This window comes from Camellia sinensis, chromosome 8 (assembly GCF_055761805.1).
Source record: "Camellia sinensis isolate YWXY chromosome 8, ASM5576180v1, whole genome shotgun sequence".
Classification (NCBI taxonomy): Eukaryota; Viridiplantae; Streptophyta; class Magnoliopsida; order Ericales; family Theaceae; genus Camellia; species Camellia sinensis.
In genome coordinates this window covers 154,063,737-154,083,841 of record NC_138968.1, presented here as the reverse complement: position 1 = coordinate 154,083,841, position 20,105 = coordinate 154,063,737, and the positions used below count along the sequence as shown (strand labels likewise).

The 20,105-nt window shown below is 48.2% G+C and overlaps 2 protein-coding genes across 2 annotated transcripts; one reads left to right on the top strand and one right to left on the bottom strand.

Annotated features, from left to right (window-relative positions):
• The first annotated feature begins 2,573 nt into the window (after nt 1–2,573).
• LOC145798195 (uncharacterized) lies at nt 2,574–5,834 on the top strand. The gene is made up of 3 exons (XM_082885684.1): nt 2,574–2,901; nt 3,616–4,214; nt 4,353–5,834. The coding sequence occupies exons 1-3, from the start codon at nt 2,574–2,576 to the stop codon at nt 5,832–5,834; spliced, it is 2,409 nt and encodes an 802-aa protein (XP_082741810.1).
• A 6,715-nt stretch (nt 5,835–12,549) lies between these two features.
• LOC114269208 (G-type lectin S-receptor-like serine/threonine-protein kinase At4g03230) lies at nt 12,550–17,452 on the bottom strand. Its single transcript, XM_028210478.2, has 8 exons — nt 15,872–17,452; nt 14,822–15,298; nt 14,357–14,473; nt 14,058–14,269; nt 13,754–13,964; nt 13,406–13,643; nt 13,175–13,325; nt 12,550–13,097 (listed from the first exon to the last, which is right to left on the bottom strand). The coding sequence occupies exons 1-8, from the start codon at nt 17,295–17,297 to the stop codon at nt 12,774–12,776; spliced, it is 3,156 nt and encodes a 1,051-aa protein (XP_028066279.2). The 5' UTR covers nt 17,298–17,452; the 3' UTR covers nt 12,550–12,773.
• Nucleotides 17,453–20,105: the final 2,653 nt, after the last annotated feature.

Below are 20,105 nucleotides of genomic sequence, written 5' to 3'. Positions count from 1 at the left end.
TCTGACGTGTTCTGTAATTAGGTAGTGAGGCACCAATGTTTCCTTTCAAATGAGAATAATAATTACAAGAGTGTTGTGTTCTATGGCTTGCAGCCTTGTATTCTTCAATTCAATTCATATTCAACAATGTTCTTTCCTATAAACTAGTGCCACTTTTCCTGACTTTCTATTTATTTCTTTTGATTCTCTGAAGTTTTGGTGTATGTTCAAACTATCAATGAAGAACACTCTTGCAGTTGCTCCACATGATAGGCAGATCGGGAAAAAAAAAAAAAAGTTCAGTTTAATTTTGGAGAAAAAATAAAATTAACTAATGTATTCAAAACATGACTTCTTTTTAACACACATTATCTATATATATTTACATTGCAAAATCGAGCTTCACATAGAATCTACTAATGTAGTTGAATTTGACTCCATGGTGATTGAGATGGGAGATTTGCGCCGTTAGTACGGCCGAGCTAAGATAGGACGGGTCGTGACAGACCTCACGGCGCCGTGCTATTTCCTCTACTGAGAGGGCCGGTGGGTCTGTTTTGCTCGGTCGAAAAGATCGGCTGACCGGGCGTGAACTAAGCCTGGCCGAGCTGCGACTAGCAAACGTTTGGTAGGGCACACAGCCAAGTGGCGAGACCGGGCTACGGGTAGCTCGGGCTAAACTATGGACAAGTGAGGGATGGCACGTCTCTGACCGGTTAGCCGAGATGGGCAGATTCCAGATAACCTCGGATGAAGGTAGAATGGACGGAGGCCAGCATGCCTCGCGACCGGTATGCCACGATAAACCGGTCAATGCCAGCCCAGCCCATGAGCATCACCCCTCTGCCCCTTTGCCAAGGGGTAGTCCGATGGGGCATAGCTCGGTTGAGTGCCTGTAGTGACAGTTCTTCGCAGGAGATAGGCCGGTCGTGGTACTACGGTTAGGTGTGCCACCTGGGCCAATGGCGCGAGGGAGAGGACATCTTCTCCATGCATGCCTCAATGCCGTTAGACAGTTCTGCGTGTACTGGTGGAAGGACTAAGCCTTTACACGCGTAAGGTGGTGGGAGGCGAGCACTGCCACCTGTCCAGGGAAGGACAGCAGAGGTAGTGCGCACGCAATCTTGAGGCTGTATGGCTAGCCTAGAAATATGGTGGAAGACGAACGTTAGAGGTATGCAATTTCTTCCCCAAAAAGAATACTCTCTCTCTAACAGTCTTCTTCTTCAAGTGGACTGACTTGATCGTCGGAGGGTCTATCCGGCACACCACCGCCGGGTAGCTCACCGTTTCTGTGTTGCCAGGTAGACGCCGTCAAGAGAAGCTTGGAGTACAAGGAGTACGGAAAGCAGAGGATATTTCGCTCCCGTACAATTGGCGCCGTCTGTGGGAAATCTTTGATACTCAACCCTTGTTCTTTGAGCTTCTTCGACCATTTCTATGGCCAACAACGGCGAAGCCCCACTGTCCGTCGTCGATGGCGTCACACCTGAGTATGTCCGCTTGAGAGAAGGTCCTCCGAATATTCCAGCCATGGCGGGCCTAGAGACTCTTTCGCGAGGTGCGCGAGACAAACGCGGGAGGAGTACTGATCGCTCGTAGAGTCTTGAGGGCCGCCGACGCTGGGGGAGTCCCATGCGCAGCGCCTGGAGCACAAACTCAAGGACCAAGACGCCGTCATTCGCAAGATGGCGGCGGAGATGGAGCTGCTGAAACGCCAGATTAAAGGGAAGGGTGTTGCTGGAGAGGGCAACCTCAGTGAGCGCACCCCGTCCCCTCGTTGTAGCAGTCGTCGCCAGGGGAGGACTCACTTTCTTTCCATCACCAGGAACTATGGGGTTGGAGATTCCGACCAAGGAGAGGGTAGGTCCCTCTCTCGCGACAGCACTTACCGCCCCTCACGCCCGACGCTGACGTCGGGATCCTCTTTCTCCATACGTTCTAGGGACTTGAGGGATGTATTGGAGGAAAGGGCGCGCCGTCGGAAGGCTCGGAGAGTGCCGGCATTGCAGAGGTTAAGCGCTCCAGTTCGTTGTGGTGAGGAAGTGGCGATGCCGGCCCCCAAAGTAATAGCCCTTGCGCTGGTGGACAAAGAGCTGGTGCGACTTACAGCCACGCCGCTGTCTCCAGAGATTGAGAGTACACCACTCCCCGCCGGATTCCACCAACCAAAGTTCACTTTGTACGACGGCAAGACGGATCCGTACATGCATGTGAGCCATTACCGGCAAGTGATGGCTGGCCACCGGTGCAACGACGCCTTGATGTGCCTCATATTCCCGGCAAGCTTGGGAGAGCTGGGTTTGAAGTGGTTCAAAAGGCTCCCGGAGGGGAGTATTGAGGGGTGGCAGCAACTAGCGGAAGCCTTCGTCACCAGATTCAAAACCAACACACGAACGCCGAAGGAGGTCGACCATCTCCTGGGCGTCAAGATGGAGTCTGGATGTTCGTTGAAGGCATACAATGCGAAATACTGGGAAACTTACAATGAGATCCTCGACTGCCCCACCAATCTGGCGATCACTCAGTACAAACGGGGTCTCCCAGTCGGACATAGGCTGCGAGATTCACTCACGATGCATCAACCCACAACCATGGAGTCATTGATGCAACGGATCAATGAGCACATTCGTGTGGAGGATGATGCCGCCTCCGCGACCGAGAAGGCTAATCCGGTCGCGGCGGACAGAAGGGTTGCGAGGAAAGTTCACTCGGTTGGGCAGGAGCATAACCGCCCAAACAACCGGTTGAAAGACCAGCGCCATGGTTCAAACCGTGATGACAGAAACAAGGGCCGCCGAAACGACCGGGCTGACCCTCCCCGTGATGCAGCGGAGGATGCCAAAAGAAAATTAAAGGCGCGGACTGGGATCACCACGGTATTTAAAATCCCCATCTACTGCATTTTTAGCGAGATTCGAGGTGAACCCTTCGTCCATTAGCCGGCCAAGTTGGGGAGTGCGCAGAGGGGCTTCAATTCAAAATATCGCTGCACCTTTCATGAAGAACGGGGGCACCGAACAGAGGACTGCTTGCCGCTCAAACAACACTTAGAGGAGTTGGTGGCGGCGGGGCATCTTGACCAATACATAGATGGGGGCATCAAGGCCACGCCAGCGGACCGAGCCAAGCCAAACGGCCTGGCCGCCCTAGAAGCGTCCCCGCAAGGTGTAATCAACGTCATCCACGGTATCATTGAACCGGCCAGGGTCTGGGAGCTGAGAGGGATGATCAAGAAGGCCGAGCACATGAGGGGAGTGCTCTCTGTTCAGCCCGCTGTGAAGAAGGGAAAGACCGAAGAAAGGGACATCCTTTCATTCTCGACCAAAGACTTGGAAAGAGTTCAGATGCCGCACAATGATGCTTTAGTAGTCACTCTTCGCGTCAAAGACTTTGACATCAAGAGAATCTTGATCGACCAGGGGAGTTTCGTAGAAATTATGTATTATGACGCGTTTAAACAAATGAAGTTGGAAGACAAGGACTTGGCCCCAGCAACGTCCCCTTTGGTCGGCTTCAACTCACAGCTAGAATGGCCAATCGGAAAGATTATTTTGCCGGTCAAAGTGGGATCGGTCGTAAAGCAAGTAGAGTTCTGGGTGCTTAAAGTTCCATCAACTTACAACTTGATCTTAGGCAGGGGTTGGCTGCACGCCATGCAAGCAGTTGCTTCAACCTTCCACCAAGTCATGCGCTTTCCGGCACCAAGCGGACAAATAGAGGAAGTTTGGGGGGACCAGGTGATGGCGAAACAATGCTTCGTTGCGGTAAATGGCAGCCGAGCGGCCAAAGGGTTCGTCCAAATGATTGAAGGGCCCGAGGGTAAAGAGGTCCTTGAAGACGTAGGAAGAAAGGCCGAGGAAAAGTCGGTCGAAGATTTGGTGAAAGTGCGCATTGACGAGAACGATCCAACTAAATTCTTCCTCTTGGGATCATCCTTGTCTAGCGCCAAGCGGATGGATTATGTCAACTTCTTGGTTTCCAATTTGGAGGCCTTTGCCTGGACGCCTTACGACATGCCTGGCATCGACCCGAGCTTCATTTGTCATCAGTTGAATGTCTTCCCTAATGCACGGCCAGTCATTCAAAGGACGTGCCGCTCAGCCTTGCATCATGCTGAAGTGGTGGCAGATGAAGTGAGGAATCTGTTGGAAGCTGGGGCCATAGAGGAGGTGCAATACCCTCGGTGGATATCCAACACGGTGGTTGTTCCGAAGAAGAACGGCAAGTGGCGAGTCTGCGTTGACTACAAGACCGTCAACCGAGCTTGCCCCAAGGATAGCTTCCCCCTCCCACGAATCGACCAGCTGGTGGACTTAACCGCTGGCCATCAGAGGTTTAGTTTCCTGGACGCATATCGTAGCTACCACCAGATAGCCATGTACAAACCGGACAGAGAGATCACGTCGTTCACAACCCCTAGAGGCTTATATTGCTACAAAGTCATGCCGTTCGGACTAAAGAACGCCGGGGCGACTTTTCAATGGATGGTGACAAAGATGTTCGCCCCAATGTTGGGCCGCACCATAGAGGCCTACATCGACGATATGGTGGTGAAAAGTAAGGAGAAAGCTCAGCACCTCTCCGACCTAGCAGAGATGTTTGCTATCCTTAAACGCCACAAGCTTCGTTTGAATGCTTCCAAATGCACCTTCGGAGTTGGCACTGGGAAGTTTTTGGGTTTTCTGGTCACAAATCGAGGAATTGAAGCTGACCCATCACAGATCAAGGCTATACAAGACCTGGAGCGTCCTAACTCCACGAAGGACGTGCAACATCTTGCCGGGATGGCAACCGCGTTGAACAGATTTATCAGCCGGTCTTCTAATCGTTGCAGGCCCTTCTTTAAAACTCTTAAATCCAAGTTCTTCTGGGATGACGAGTGCGACCGCGCACTAGCAGACTTGAAAGCATATCTCTCCTCAGCCCCTATTTTGGTCACACCTCAGCCGGGCGAAGAGTTGTACCTCTACTTGGTTGTCTCTCAACACGCAGTCAGCGCGGTATTGGTTCGTGCTGAAGACATCCAGCACCTACCGATCTTCTATGTATGCAAGACTCTGCTCCCAGCCGAAACGAGATATCTTCCGTTGGAAAAATTGGCGCTGGCCCTGATGATGGCGTCAAGAAAGCTGGTACACTATTTTCATGCCCATACAATAGTTGTGTTAACCGAGTTCCCGCTCAAAGTGCTTTTTGAAAAGGCAGACTTCACTGGGAGAATTTTGAAATGGGCCGTGGAATTAGGGCAATATGACATCAAGTTCCGACCGCGCACCGCAATCAAGGCTCAAGCACTTGCTGACTTTGTGGCGGAATTTGCCCCTGGGATGCATCCAGTCTGCCCAATTGATTTGGTTGGCGCGGGTTTAGCACAACCCATGGTTCTGGCAACAAAAGCAAGTGTTGGTGCGCAAGAGGAGGAAGGGCAAAGAGCGACCGAATCAACGAAGACAAACGACTCGATGAAGGAAGAAGTCAACCATGACGAGGAAAGAGACCAGAATGAGCCGACCAGAGACTTGGAATTGAGAAGCTCCCAGAACTCCTCTGATTGCTGGAAGCTGTTTATTGGCGAGATGTGGAAACTCTTCGTTGATGGGGCATCCAACAGACATGGGGCCGGGCTGGGCATCGTGCTGAACTCACCGGACGGGCTGATCATCGAGCAGGAAATTACACTCGGCTTCCAAGCATCCAACAACGAGGCTGAGTATGAAGCTCTCCTTGCCGGACTAAAAAGCGCGCTGAGAATGAAAGCCACAGCCCTTATGGTATTCAGTGATTCCAAGTTAGTGGTCAACCAAGTCTCAGGGGAGTATGAGGCAAAGGACGAAAGAATGGCCAAGTATTAGGCGCTGGTACGCGCAGAGATCAAGAAGTTCGCTGCAATAAGGATGGAACAAATCGACCGCGAGGAAAACAGCGCGGTTGATGAATTGGCCGGACTTGCTTCTGCCTAGACAGCTTTTCCCAACTCCTTGATGATAGAATTTTTACCCCGTCCAAGCATTAAGGAACCAGAATCAGCCGAGGTACTCTGCACCGACTTGGGCCCTTCTTGGATGGATCCTATCATCGCCTTCCTGAAAGATAGAATTCTACCAGAAGAAAAGAAGGCGGCACACAAGATCCGGGCAAAGTCAGAGTGGTTTTGGCTCTCCCCGTCCAGGACCTTGTACAAAAAATCTTTCACCGGGCCATATTTGAAATGTGTCCACCCCACCAAGGTGGAGGCTTTCCTCTACGAGATACACGAGGGCATCTGTGGCAGCCATACTGGGGGCAGATCCTTGGCTTACCGAGCAATCTCTCAGGGATATTGGTGGCCGCGCATGCAGGCAGATACGCAAAAATATGTTCGCAGGTGCAAGAAGTGTCAAAAGTTCGCCCACCAGATCCACCAGCCGGCTAGAGATTTGCTCCCTCTCACAAGTCCTTGGCCGTTCGCGCTTTGGGGGTTGGATTTTGTTGGGCCACTCCCAGCTGCGCCGGGCAATCGCAAGTTCTTTATCGCCGCCACTGACTACTTCACGAAGTGGGTTGAGGCCGAGCCGTTGGCGACCATAAAGGAAAAGGATGTGAAGAATTTTGTATGGCAAAATGTCATCACCCGTTTCGGTATACCCAAGGCCCTCATCTCGGATAACGGCACTCAATTCGATGGAAAACTCTTTCGCAGATTTTGCGAAGAGTTAAAGATTGAATTCTACAACTCTACACCGGCTTACCCACAGTCCAACGGTCAAGCCGAGGCGTCGAACAAGACCATCCTGGACGGGTTGAAGAAGCTGCTTGAAAAGGCCAAGGGGAAGTGGGCTGAAGAACTCCCTAATGTGCTTTGGGCATACCGCACCACGCCAAGGCGGTCGACCGGAGAGACACCATTTGCCTTGGCCTATGGCATGGAGGCCGTCATCCTGCTGGAAATTGGCATGCCAACCATCCGGTCTGAGAATTTCGAGCCAGATCTGAACAATGAAGCAGTGGCGTTGGAGCTAGACCTGGCCGAGGAAAGAAGGGAGCGGGCTTTAGTCCACATAGCGGCTTATCAACAAGAACTCTCCAAAAAATACAACAAGGCAGTACACCCCAGGCTATTCAAGATTGGGGACTGGGTCTTAAGGAAGGTGCTTGGCAATACAGTGGTCCCCGGCGAATGAAAGCTCGGTGCAAATTGGGAAGGACCATACAAGGTGATTGGTCTTGCTGGTAAAGGGGCATACCATCTGGAAGATTTAGATGGCAAGGCTGTCCCCAGACCATGGAATGCGGCCAACCTTAAGGTCTTTTACTTTTAGGATGTAATCTGCTTGTGTTGTTTAGCTTTTCTAAACCTTTAGCCTTTTGACACTTGATGTAAACGATAGCAATGTTTTTGTAATGAAAAATAGCCCTCTTGTTGTTTGGTATTACATCTTTGTACAATGAATTCGCAAGGATGCAAGGCAATTATGAATGCCAGGGGCAAAAGGACCGACCTGAATGGGACCGGACTGATTCCCACTCGCCGGGATGGGAGCAGACCGCACAAACAGTTGCATTGTCCGATGACATAATTGGCGTATGGACCAATTCGCATTAGGACCGAGCTGAATATGCTCGCCCGGTCGAAATGTTGGCGTCATGGCCAAACTGAAACATTGGTGTTTTGCCCAATGTAAGGGCCGAGCTGATTTCGCTCGGCCCAGACGGCGTATTGGTGTCTTGTCCAATATGGAAAACGAGCGGATAAAAAGCCGAGCTGACTTTGCTCGGCGGAAAAGAAATGTTGGCGACATGACCAACCTAAATGAAACATTGGTGTTTTGCCCAATGTAGCGGCCGGGTTGACTTTGCTCGGCCAGATTTAGCATGTTGGTGTTTTGTCCAACCGATAAAAAGCCGAGCTGACTTTGCTCGGTCACATTGAAGTACTGGAATTTTATAACGTTTGAAAACTGTCAAGGCCGAGCGGATTTTTCTCGGCATTTTAAAAGGTGCATTTGAAATTTCAAGGAGCCGAGCTGCTAGTTGAAGTTTGAACACGTTTAAGGAAATTTTGCATGTTGAAGCCAAAAAGCAATAGAAGATGAGCGAGCAAAAAGTCAAAAATTTTCATTGATAGAGGAAATTTAAGTACAAGATGGGGGGCATAGCCCGGTTACATTCAAAAAAAAAAAATGGTCAATCCAACTCTACGTCAACCGTTTGTTCGGCGACTTGCACAGTTTGCTCAGCCTCCTCCACATTGTGCTCGGGCAGGTTTTCTTCGACGTCATCGTCAGTGCCTTCCACCAAGGCAACATCCCGATCAGCCTCTTCCTCCGTATCTGGAGATGCTTCGGGAGGATTTTGCTCGGCTTGTTTCGCGGCAGCGGCTTCTTCCTCGGCCTCTTTCCTTGCCTCCGCGATGAGCCGGTTTTGGGTGGCCTTGGAGTACGCCTGCATGTAGACCGGGATATAGGCAGCAGGCAGATTGTTGAACATGTCAGAATCCTGACCAAGAGCAACTTTCTCCACGGCAGCTTTCCAGCCGCACTGGAAAAAGATGTCCTTGGTCGCTTGGACCTGCCGTTCGTAGGTCTTCTCGCCCTGCGCGTATCCCCGGTCTTCTGCATCATCTACGGCCTTGTCCTTCTTGGCTTTGTGTGCATCGCGCAGTTTCCTCAGCTCGGCGAGATACCGAGCCTTCGTCGACTTCACGGCCCGAAGTTTGTCCTCGTTAGCTCGGTCAACCTTTTGGCTCAGGGTATCTCGCTCGGCCTCAACTGCCTCCTGCGCAGCTTTAAGCTTCGCTATCTCGGCCTTTTGTTCCTTATTCTCAGCTATGGCATCCTGCAGGCTCTGCCGCACTTTGATCATTCGGTCGTGGGCCAAATAGTTCTTTTGCGCGGCCTGAAAACAAGCGAGAGATCGTCAGTATTCGAAAAATCGAGCAAAAACCGAGCAAACAGTTCGAAGAAAAGAATGGAGAACTTACCAGCACTATGGATTTTGCCGCCGAGGGGAGGACCTTGAGGTCGGAAAGCTCGTCGTGTTTTTTCATATCAGCGGGCAAGATCAACCCCTTGGTCAAATTGAAACCAAGCGAGTAGTCCTTGTCCGCGTAGACCGAATCTTCAGCAGAAACTGCTCGGCCCTGATATTTGAACTCGAGCGCCCAGACCGGGGGGGTGGTTGGGCCCTTGGATCTGTCGGTCTGCGGTTGCTCGGTCTGGTCCCCGAGCTCGGTGGAGACGCGATCGGTAGAATCTTCATCTGCCAGACGCGGCCCGGTTTGCTCCTTCCTCTGCCGCTTCTTGGACCGACCAGCCGGTTGCACGCTGGCAAGTGCCAGTACTGCCCCTTCTTGTTGCCTGGCGGGTGTGGAGGATGTCCCCCCGGTTGCCTCCGGTGTTTGGGACTCGCCTTCTTCACCAGTAATCATGGACTTGATTGCCCTAATCTTCGCCATTTCTTGCTCGGCGGTGAGGGGAACAAGCCTAATCGGTGGTAGGTTTGGATCTGGTTCTGGGGATGGCTCACGCAGAAAGTCGGTAACCCGGCTCTTGCACGGTGCGGTGTAGTGGTAGGTCGGTTCGAAGCCGAGCAGTTTCGAAGCCTCCCTCTCCTCGATAGGATGGCGCAGCAGGGCTCTGATTGCCTCTTGGTTGGCCTGGTGGTAGTCTGCTGCTAGGTGCTTATCTGCAAAAAGAAGACTAGTGTTAGATCGGCACGGAAAGTAATTGATGCATAAAGCAAATAGCGCGGTCAGCCGAGCAACTCACCGGCACTGCCAAAATCCTTTCTAATATACCATCCCGGTATGGGTGCCTCGGTGTCCTCATAGCGACCGGACACCCACAAGAAGTCGTCGTCGTTGGTCTCCTTGTCCGGGTTCCCCTTTATGAATTTTGCTCGGCCCTTCTTCACTTTGAGGTACCAGCAAAGCCCGCTCTTATTTCTACTAAGACTATACTGATGGAAAATTTCAGCCAGACCGAGATTGAGACCGAGCCTCCGGTTCAGCTCGACGACCCCGTTTATTATTTTGTAAGTGTTATTTGAAACTTGGGTCGGGCAAAGCCTTGTCTGCCTCAAAAATTCGCAGATCAAGGGCTGGACTGGGAAGTGGAGCCCTCCCTCTACTATTGACATGACCGCAAAGGGGCACCGGTCTAGATCTCCCCAAGGGGTGTCTCCCTTTTTGGCAAGCTCTAAGATGACGTCATCTGGGATGTTGTAATCCCTGCGAAACTCGGCCATCGCACCGGGCGAGCTAACCATGTAGCGGTACTTCCCCATCTATCTCGGTTTTATTTGATATAGTGTATATCTCGGTCAAAAATGTTGGTGGGTCTGCTCGGACTTTGAGCTCCACCAATTAGTGCTGGACTGGATTGGTCGGTCCTATTTGTTCTGCATGTTAAAAAATAATTCCAAGGGTTAGCACGGCATAAATTGCGCGGCCCCTATGGGAATTGGCTCAGTGAAGGGATTATTGGTGTTTGGCCGGTTCGACCCCTACCTCGGCTATGCTACTTGGTCGATTTCCTAGTTCGGCTCTAACTCTCCACTTCTGGCTCGGGTAAGGTCCAGAAAGGAGATTCAAAGAAGTTACAGCTCGATTAAGGTTTGAAGTGGAGATCTCAAGGTTTGAAGTGGAGTTCCTACATACCAATCTAACTAAGTGTCTAACTCGGTTGAGACCTCAGCAATAAGCCACAAACCATTTTTGATCGGTTGAAGGCATAATTACGGATCTAAATGAGCATTTAGCTCGGTCGTGCACAGTGTTCATCCTGTTCATCTTGTTCATCCTAAGTTCAAGGTTCGTTTGTTCGAACCAAGGAGAAACGGGGGCACGATGGCCCCATATACCCATCCAGTTACAGTTTGCCCTATGATGTGCCGAGACCCCCCATCAAGGAGATATTAGAAGGTTCCAAGCAAAGAAAATAAAGAACGAAAGCACAAAAAATTGAAGAGCCTATAGGAAAAAGTAGTAAAGGGGTAAAAAACTCACCAAGAACGGATGCGAAGTGAAGCAGTCCCCGCGAGCTTGAACGCAGCTTCAGGAGTAACAGAAACGGTGAGTGAAATGAGAGGCAGCAGCGACGGTGGTGAAGGAAATGGAGTTTATGAGGTTAGGGTTTAGGCTCAAAGGAGAGATGAACAGTAAGAGTCGAATTGACCCTTCGTTTGTGCATAAAAAGGGGGGGAAAACCCAAACGGCTGCGCCGTTTGAATTCTGCGCGTGCAAAACAGCTGGCTGCACGACCCAATGGCGTGAAGCCACGTGGCACTGAGAACGCGTCTATCAGTACGGTGGTACGACGCTTGACAAGACTGCAGTGGAAATGACCAACCAAATGATATAGCTCGGCGATAGATATTGCCCCAACCATGCTCAGCCAGGAAATGATGCAATTCACTAACCGTTGGCTCAGTCACGGAGATAATCCCAATCACGATGACTCGGATGGGACTAAGGGGCAATTGAGAGGGGAGATTTGCGCCGTTAGTACGGCCGAGCTAAGATAGGGCGAGTCGTGACAGACCTCACGGCGCCATGCTATTTCCTCTACTGAGAGGGCCGGTGGGTATGTTTTGCTCGGTCGAAAAGATCGGCTGACCGGGCGTGAACTAAGCCTGGCCGAGCTACGACTAGCAAATGTTTGGCAGGGCACACAGCCAAGTGGTGAGACCGGGCTACAGGTAGCTCGAGCTAAACTATGGACAAGTGATGGATGGCACGTCTCTGACCGGTTAGCCGAGATGGGCAGATTCCAGATAACCTTAGATGAAGGTAGAACGGACGGAGGCTGGCATGCCTCGCGACCGGTATGCCACGATAAACCGGTCAATGCCAGCCCGGCCCATGAGCATCACCCCTCTGCCCCTTTGCCAAGGGGCAGTCCGGTGGGGCATAGCTCGGTTGAGTGCCTGTAGTGACAGTTCTTCGCAGGAGATAGGCCGGTCGTGGTACTACGGTCAGGTGTGCCACCTGGGCCAATGGCGCGAGGGAGAGGACATCTGCTCCACGCATGCCTCAATACCATTAGACAGTTCTGCGTGTACTGGTGGAAGGACTAAGCCTTTACACGCGTAAGGTGGTGGGAGGCGAGCACTGCCACCTGTCCAGGGAAGGACAGCAGAGGTAGTGCGCGCGCAATCTTGAGACTGCATGGCCAGCCTAGAAATATGGTGGAAGACGAACGTTAGAGGTATGCAATTTCTTCCCCAAAAAGAATACTCTCTCTCTAACAGTCTTCTTCTTCAAGTGGACTGACTTGATCGTCGGAGGGTCTATCCGGCACACCACCGCCGGGCAGCTCACCGTTTCTGTGTTGCCAGGTAGACGCCGTCAAGAGAAGCTTGGAGTACAAGGAGTACGGAAAGCAGAGGATATTTCGCTCCCCGTACAGTGATGTTTTATGTGATCAATTTCTCTGAAACTATACCTCAGAAATGGTGTTTATGCAATTTGTCTGGAAACTTTAAATTTGGATAGGCAAAATGCAAGCATGTCAGAGTCAGACTTGGCCAAAGATTTGAAAGTGTTAAAATGTTGAAATAATTCTTCTGACATTTAGAAGGAATCACATGTTGAATGGAAATTCAATTCAACTAATTCTACACTTTATTGATTTTTTTGTTTTTTCCTATAAGAGGGAACATTTAAAATATGAATTATTCCCCTCATTGATGGAACAAAGTAACCGTATATTGCACAATTACAAGCTATGTTTTCCAAAAAAAATATTAGACTTCACAAATATGGTGATGCAAACTAATAAGAATAAGTAATGATTCATGAAAAATTCCACTAGTTATCGGCCTTCTTCTACCGAAACTGTCAACGCACTATTGGAGAATGTTTCTGGTTTACTAGAAAAAGAAGAAGAAGAAGAAGAAGGTGCATCAGAAAGCCAATTCTTCGCCAAAAAAGCTGGTGGTTTAGGATTCGGAAGTGTTGCAGTTTCACTGCCAAGCATGAAAACTACATTTGGCATGCTAGGACGATCACTAGGCTCTTCTTGTACACACAAAAGCCCAACTGTTATGCACTTCATAACTTCACCTCTATTGCAAGATTCAAGCAGTGTCTGATCCATCAAATCCAATGCCTTCTCTTCTCTCCAAAATCTCCAGGCCTGAGATTGCTTTCAAATCAGAGTTGAATGAAATAACATAACAACAAATCATTGGATTTAATCAAATTAGTACTTACATGACCCAAAAGGTTAAAGGCTTGTTGGGACTTGTAAAATCCGGTGTTCCTCTTCCCACTCACAATCTCGAGTACAATGACTCCAAAACTAAAGACATCAGACTTAATTGAGAACAATCCATCTAATGCATACTCTGGAGACATATAGCCACTGCATTATATCAAATACCCAAACAAGTTAGTATATCAACATAGCACAGCTTAAAGGACACTAGTAATGTTATTACTTACTAGGTTCCAACTACTCTGGCGGTGTTTGCTTCTGTTTCTTTTCCCCCAACTATCCTCGCCAAGCCAAAGTCTGAAATTTTGGGGTTCATCTCCCCATCTAATAGAATATTGCTTGTTTTCAGATCTCTATGAATAATTCTCAACCTTGAGTCTTGATGAAGATAAAGAAGCCCTCGAGCAATTCCCAAAATGATATCGAAGCGTTTGTCCCAGTCTAATGACACGCATAGAGTTCGATCTTGCAATTTATCCATTGGAAAGCATGATTCAGATCAGTTTCTATTAATTACCAAATGGAATATAATCTACGTACTAAAAGTTTTAAGAGTAAAAAGTTTAAAGGCTAACCAAATATGAAGGAATCTAAGCTTCTGTTTGGCATATACTCATAGAGTAAAATCTTTTCATCACCTTTGATGCAATAGCCTAAAAGTCTAACTAGATTCCGATGTTGAAGTTTAGCGATCAATACAACCTCATTTTTAAATTCCTTTAATCCCTGTACCGAATGACTTGACAACCTCTTCACAGCAATTTCTTGTCCTCCGAGAAAAATGCCCTGTTCAGATTTTCATGAAACTAATTAATTTTGTCACTAAACATAGAATTCTTGTATATGAGCTTTGGTGAGTATTAAAGAAGGGACTGTAACCTTGTAAACAGGCCCAAATCCCCCTTGTCCAAGCTTATTTGCATCTGAGAAGGTATTTGTAGCAACTAGTACGCTTTCTAAATCAAAAAATGGTACATCAATGCCTTTCCTATCATCTTCTTTGAACTCACCAGAATCTATCAAGTTTTTAACCCGTCTTTCAGTATCAAACAAGCAAAGCGCTTGATTTCTCTGGACGCTTTCTCTGCTTTCTGATGTTGAACATAATATATATCTTAGTTATACATGCTTGTTATATTGAAGAACAGAAAACGCAAACACTATATGGTAGTAAGTACCTTGTCTTTGTTTTAGCTTCCTTCTTTTGTACCAAATATAGCCACCGATGCATATGAGCACAACCAGGATCATCACAACCATAAAATGGATCACAAAGGAAAATGACTTCTTTTTTCCTGAAACAAAACAAAAATATATATGTTTTATCATTTTATGCTCGCTATTGTAGTGTTTTGTGATGATATAAATTGGTATAAACCCGTAAAAACAAGGAAGTCCAACAACATATCAAATATAATTTTTTTTTTCCCCATTGACGTTTTTGAGTTGTGATTCTCAAGTGTTTGTGTAAATCAGCGAAACACTTTCTGAAGTTGTTTAAACACTAATAAAACTTGTAAAAATTTGTACACAAGGCCTGTTTCTCTTTGGATCACCAAAATTTTCCTGGAAAATTACTGTCACACTCACACATGATGCTATTAGTCTATAGTTCATTATATGTATAGTAATAGCGTCCTCACCTTGACCATGAGTAGTACAATTTAATTTCAAGCCATCCCACTGATAGTTTGCATTGCAAAGGCACCTTCTCTTGCCATCTGCTGTTGTATTGCAACTTGAATTAGGCCAATCCTTGCAGTCTTCTAACGAAGTACAGGTCGGCTGTGGTGCTGGATCCCAACTAATCTCTACAGCTAAGCTAGCATTACACGAGCTACCAATCACTTTATACGGTAATGATGGACTGACACGAAAATTGTTAGCACGACAGATATCGGCATTTTTAACTCCATCTGTAAGTTCAATGATAAATGTACGATTATCTGGATTGATGCTTGTAACTCTATAGATGCCGCTTGGTTCGTGGAACTCAACTTGTCCTGCGGACTTGTTGCAGCGGAAATTGTTGTACATTGGGTCACCGCAATTTTGTCCAGTGCGTAGGGGATAGGGTAGAATGTTAGCACCACAAGGCTCACAATCTCTTGATGTTAATTCTGCAAAATCAAGAACATAAACCATTTAGGCCTTACTACAAATCAGTCAAGGACCCTGTCCCTAAAATCTCAAAGTCAGCAATCAACTATTTAAGAAGAAAAATCATTTATAGGCCAAAAGATAGGTCGATAGTGTCTGAGTTGTAACAATTTTACTCAATTCTGATATATGGGTCTATTATTGCCCCATGAAACAGGGCCATTGGTCCAGATCATCAGTGCTCTGTTAGAAAGTCCAACAATACAAGCCTGCAAGCCGAGCAGCAACAAAGGATTGATCTTGGCCCCTCAGTTAAGGAGTGGCCAAATTGACTTAGCCTAATTAGTTAGAAGGATAAATTGTTTGGTTAAGATTGAAATCAGGCAAGTTTAGCAAGAGTAGATCTAGTCTATATGTTTGCCAGTAATGTTATACAGTAATATCATGATGTTACGAATTTTTATTTTTAAAAAAAGTACATATATATATTGAAAGGTGTACAAAATTTGAAATATATGAATTAAAATACTCGTATCAAATTTAAATGCATAGAGGGGCACCCATTTTTTCTAGAAGGGAAGAAAGTAAAGTACCTATATCTGTACGGACTACACGGACTGATAGGTTATGAGCACCTTCAGTAGACTCGTGAAGATTTCTGAGAGGGGAGTTCCAAATTATGCACCCAGATGAGTTTGTACTAGGGACTCTTTGCGCATCAACAGATGATGCGATATAAGAATACGCCTGGCAATTGCAATCTCTCACACACTCCTTTTCGCAATCCTCCTCGCTTATCGCCTCAAATGTTGAGTCTGGATCTGGACCTTCCACTTTCATCTTCTTCAACTTCAAGAATGTGTACTTCTTCTTATCCGTCAAGCACATAGTTGTCTTCCTAGTACACCCGCTTGAAAATTCACTAGCATTCCATTCATCTGGTGAGGTTGGCTCAAAACCCGGCAAACACTTACAGTACTTCACTCCACTATTCTCACCATTACAGCTTCCAAAATCCCCACAAGCATTATACACACTGTACTTGTCTCGCGGTTCTGACCATATCAAAGACCACTGTCCATTATCCCAATTGAAAAGCTTTAGTTCCCCGGAATAGCTCATCACCAACCTCGTAATATTGCCTATTAAAACTGGTGGGATAGTTAAATTCTTACCATAATATGTTATGTTCTTACCATTGCTAGAATTTGATAACAGTGGGAGTATTTTGTATAGCAATTTCTGATCGGAACTGTCAAAGATACCAGACCCTCCACTTCTCCAATATTTTTTGTTGCTTTTCCAAATGATGTAATTATTTGATTGATATTTCCCGAAAGCAAAGTTTCCGCTTGCAGGGTCGTTGACGCTTTTCCATGAAGTCAATTTTAGATTATCGTCCATCATCATACCGGGAAGGAAGGTATCAGTTGGATGATAAAAACTCTGCCATAGTATCCCCGATAGATCATCGCTCAAAACCAAGTTCCCAGAGTCCAAGAGCTTTACCGTTGTCCTATTGGACAAAGATTGTGAGTTTGTAAGACCTGTAGCGACATTAATGGAATTTCCGTCCATATCCTTGAGGTTGAGGTTGAGGTTGCCATCATCTTCTGCAACGGTGAAAGCGCCAGTTCGACTGAATAGCGGGCTGTCAGGGTTGGCAACCCACACAATCGTCTGTGGCTTCAACATGTAATACCATATTCCCATATATCTGCGGTAGCCTGATTCTCCCATAGGGGAAAAGAAACCAAGTTGGAATTTTTTGCCAGCTGAGATGAGAGTTTCGTTGTAGATATCACGAATTGAATTGCCTGGTGTTATAGTATCCCTTGCAGTTATAGCTGCAGCTGCAAGACAAAATATTGAAGGACCCAACAACAACAATATTCCAAAGATGATGAAAATGGTAGATGGTGGTGTAAAATTTGAATGAAAATTATAGGAAGATTTCACGGCGGCTGCGGCGGCGGCGGTGGTGGTGTATGCTCCGTTTTCCTTCATAACAGGACACATGGTGGTGGCCACTGTACAGCTACGGGTTTGCTGCTGAGATCTGCATGTAGCTTCCTATCTACTAAACTATCCTTGTAAGGCACGAGAGAGCCGAGAGATTTTCAAGTATATTAATTAAGTTTGAGTGGTTTAGAGAGAGAATGTAGAATAATATAACAATGAGGATGGCATTAGCGGTTGACTTGGCATTTTAGCCGTAACCAAGTCGTCTTCAAGAGACAGAAGCGGGCCGTTGATTCTTCCCAGTCGTAGTAGGGGGACGCGGTTTGACTATCCCAAAACCACATCGTTTTGGAGAAAAAAAAATTACTCCTTTCGTTTCAAAAAATAGTGTCTTTTGAAAAATTTAATTTTTTATTAATATAATTATTATATTTTAAAAATATTAATTTTTAAAATTACTTTTTGATAATATATTAAAATTCACATTTGTAGGAATGTAAATTGGCCCGTGGGCGGCCCGAAACCCGCCCGCGAGCCAGGGCGGGTCCGGCCCGTTGACAATGTGAATATTCACATTGACATGTTAAAATTCACATTAATAGGAGTGTAAAATTGGCCCCCGTCCCGTGGCGGCGCGAAACCCGCCCGCGGTCCATGGGCGACCCGGGGTGGACCCGGTCCGGCCCGGCCCGTTGACAATGTGAATATTCACATTGACATGTTAACATTCACATTGATAAGAGTATAAAATTGAGCTGCGGCCCATGGGCGGCCAAAAGGCCGCCCGCAGCCCGGGGCGGGCCCGGCCCGCCCTGTTGACAATATGAATATTCACATTGACATGTTAACATTCACATTGATAGGAGTGTAAAATTAGCCCGCGCCTCGTACCTGCCCGAAACCCGCCCACGGCTCGTGGGCGGGTCCGGCCCGGCCTGTTGACAATGTGAATGTTCACATTGACATGTTAACATTCACATTGATAAGAGTATAAAACTAGACAGCAGCCCAGGGCGGGTCCGACTCGGCCCAGCTCGGCCCGTTGACAATGTGAATATTCACATTGACATGTTAACATTCACATTAATAGGAGTGTAAAATTGGCCCTCGTCCGGTGGCGGCGCGAAACCCGCCCGCGGCCCACGGGCGGCTCGGGGCGGGCCCGGTCCGGCCCGTTGACAATGTGAATATTCACATTGACATGTTAACATTCACATTAATAGGAGTGTAAAATTGGCCCCCGTCCCGTGGCGGCGCGAAACCCGCCCGTGGCCCATGGGCGGCCCGGGACGGGCCCGGTCTGGCCCGTTGACAATGTGAATATTCACATTGACATGTTAACATTCACATTGATAAGAGTATAAAATTGGCCCGCGGCCTATGGACGGCCAAAAGCCTGCCCGCTGCCCGGGGCGGGCCCGGCCCGGCCCGTTGATAATGTGAATATTCACATTGACATGTTAACATTCACATTGATAAGAGTTTAAAATTGGCCCGCAGCCCGTGGGCGGCCCGAAGCCCGACCGCAGCCCGAGGCGAGCTTGGCCCGACCCGTGACAATGTGAAAATTCACATTGACATGCTAACATGCACATTGATAGGAGTGTAAAATTAGCCCGCGCCCCGTGGCTGCCCGAAACCCGTCCACGGCCCTTGGGCGGACCGGGGCGGGCCCGGCCCGGCCACTTGACAATGTGAATATTCACATTGACATGTTAACATTCACATTGATAAGAGTATACAATTGGCTTGTGACCCGTGAGCAGCCCGAAGCCCGACCTCGGGCCAAGGCGGGCCCGGCCCGTTGGCAATGTGAATATTCACATTGACATGTTAACATTCACATTGATAAGAGTGTAAAATTAGCCCGCAGCCCGTGGGCGGCTCGAAGCCCGATCGCAGCTCGAGGCGGGCTTGGCCCGACCCGTGACAATGTAAATATTCACATTGACATATTAACATTAACATTGATAGGAGTGTAAAACTTGTCCGCTGCCCGAAGCTCGCCCGCGGCCCGGGGTAGGCCCGGACCCAAACTCGGGTCACCCCGGGCCGCCCATGGAACGCGAGTCAATTTTACACTCTTATCAATGTGAATGTTAACATGTCAATGTGAATATTCACATTGTCAACAGGCCGGGCCGGGCCCGCCTCGGGCCGCCCATGGGCCGTGGGCGTGTTTCAGGCAGCCACAGGGCACGGGCTAATGTTACACTCTTATCAATGTGAATGTTAGCATGTCAATTGTGAATATTCACGTCGTCAACGGGCCAGGCCCGCGTCGGCCCGGGGTCGGGCTTCGGGCTGCCCACGGGTCACGAGCTAATTTTACACTCTTATCAATGTTAATGTTAATATGTCAATGTGAATATTCACATTGTCAATGAGCCGGGTCGGGCCCGCCCCGGGCAGCGGGCGGGCTTCGGGCCGCCCACGGGCCATCGGCCAATTTTACACTCTTATCAATGTGAATGTTAATATGTCAATGTGAATATTCACATTGTCAACGGGCCGGACCGGGCTCGCCCCGGGCCGCCCATGGGACGCGAGTCAATTTTACACTCTCATCAATGTGAATGTTAATATGTCAATGTGAATATTCACATTGTCAACAGGCCGGGTCGGGCCCGCCCCGGGCCGCCCACGGGCCGTGGGCTAGTTTCGGGCAGCCACAGGGCGCGAGCTAATTTTATACTCTTATCAATGTGAATGTTAACATGTCAATGTGAATATTTGCATTATCAATGGGTCGGGCCGGGCTCGCCCAAGGCAGCCCACGAGCCGTAGGCGGGTTTCGGGCCGGCCACAGGCCGTGGGCTAATTTTACACTCCTATCAATGTGAATGTTAACATGTCAATGTGAAT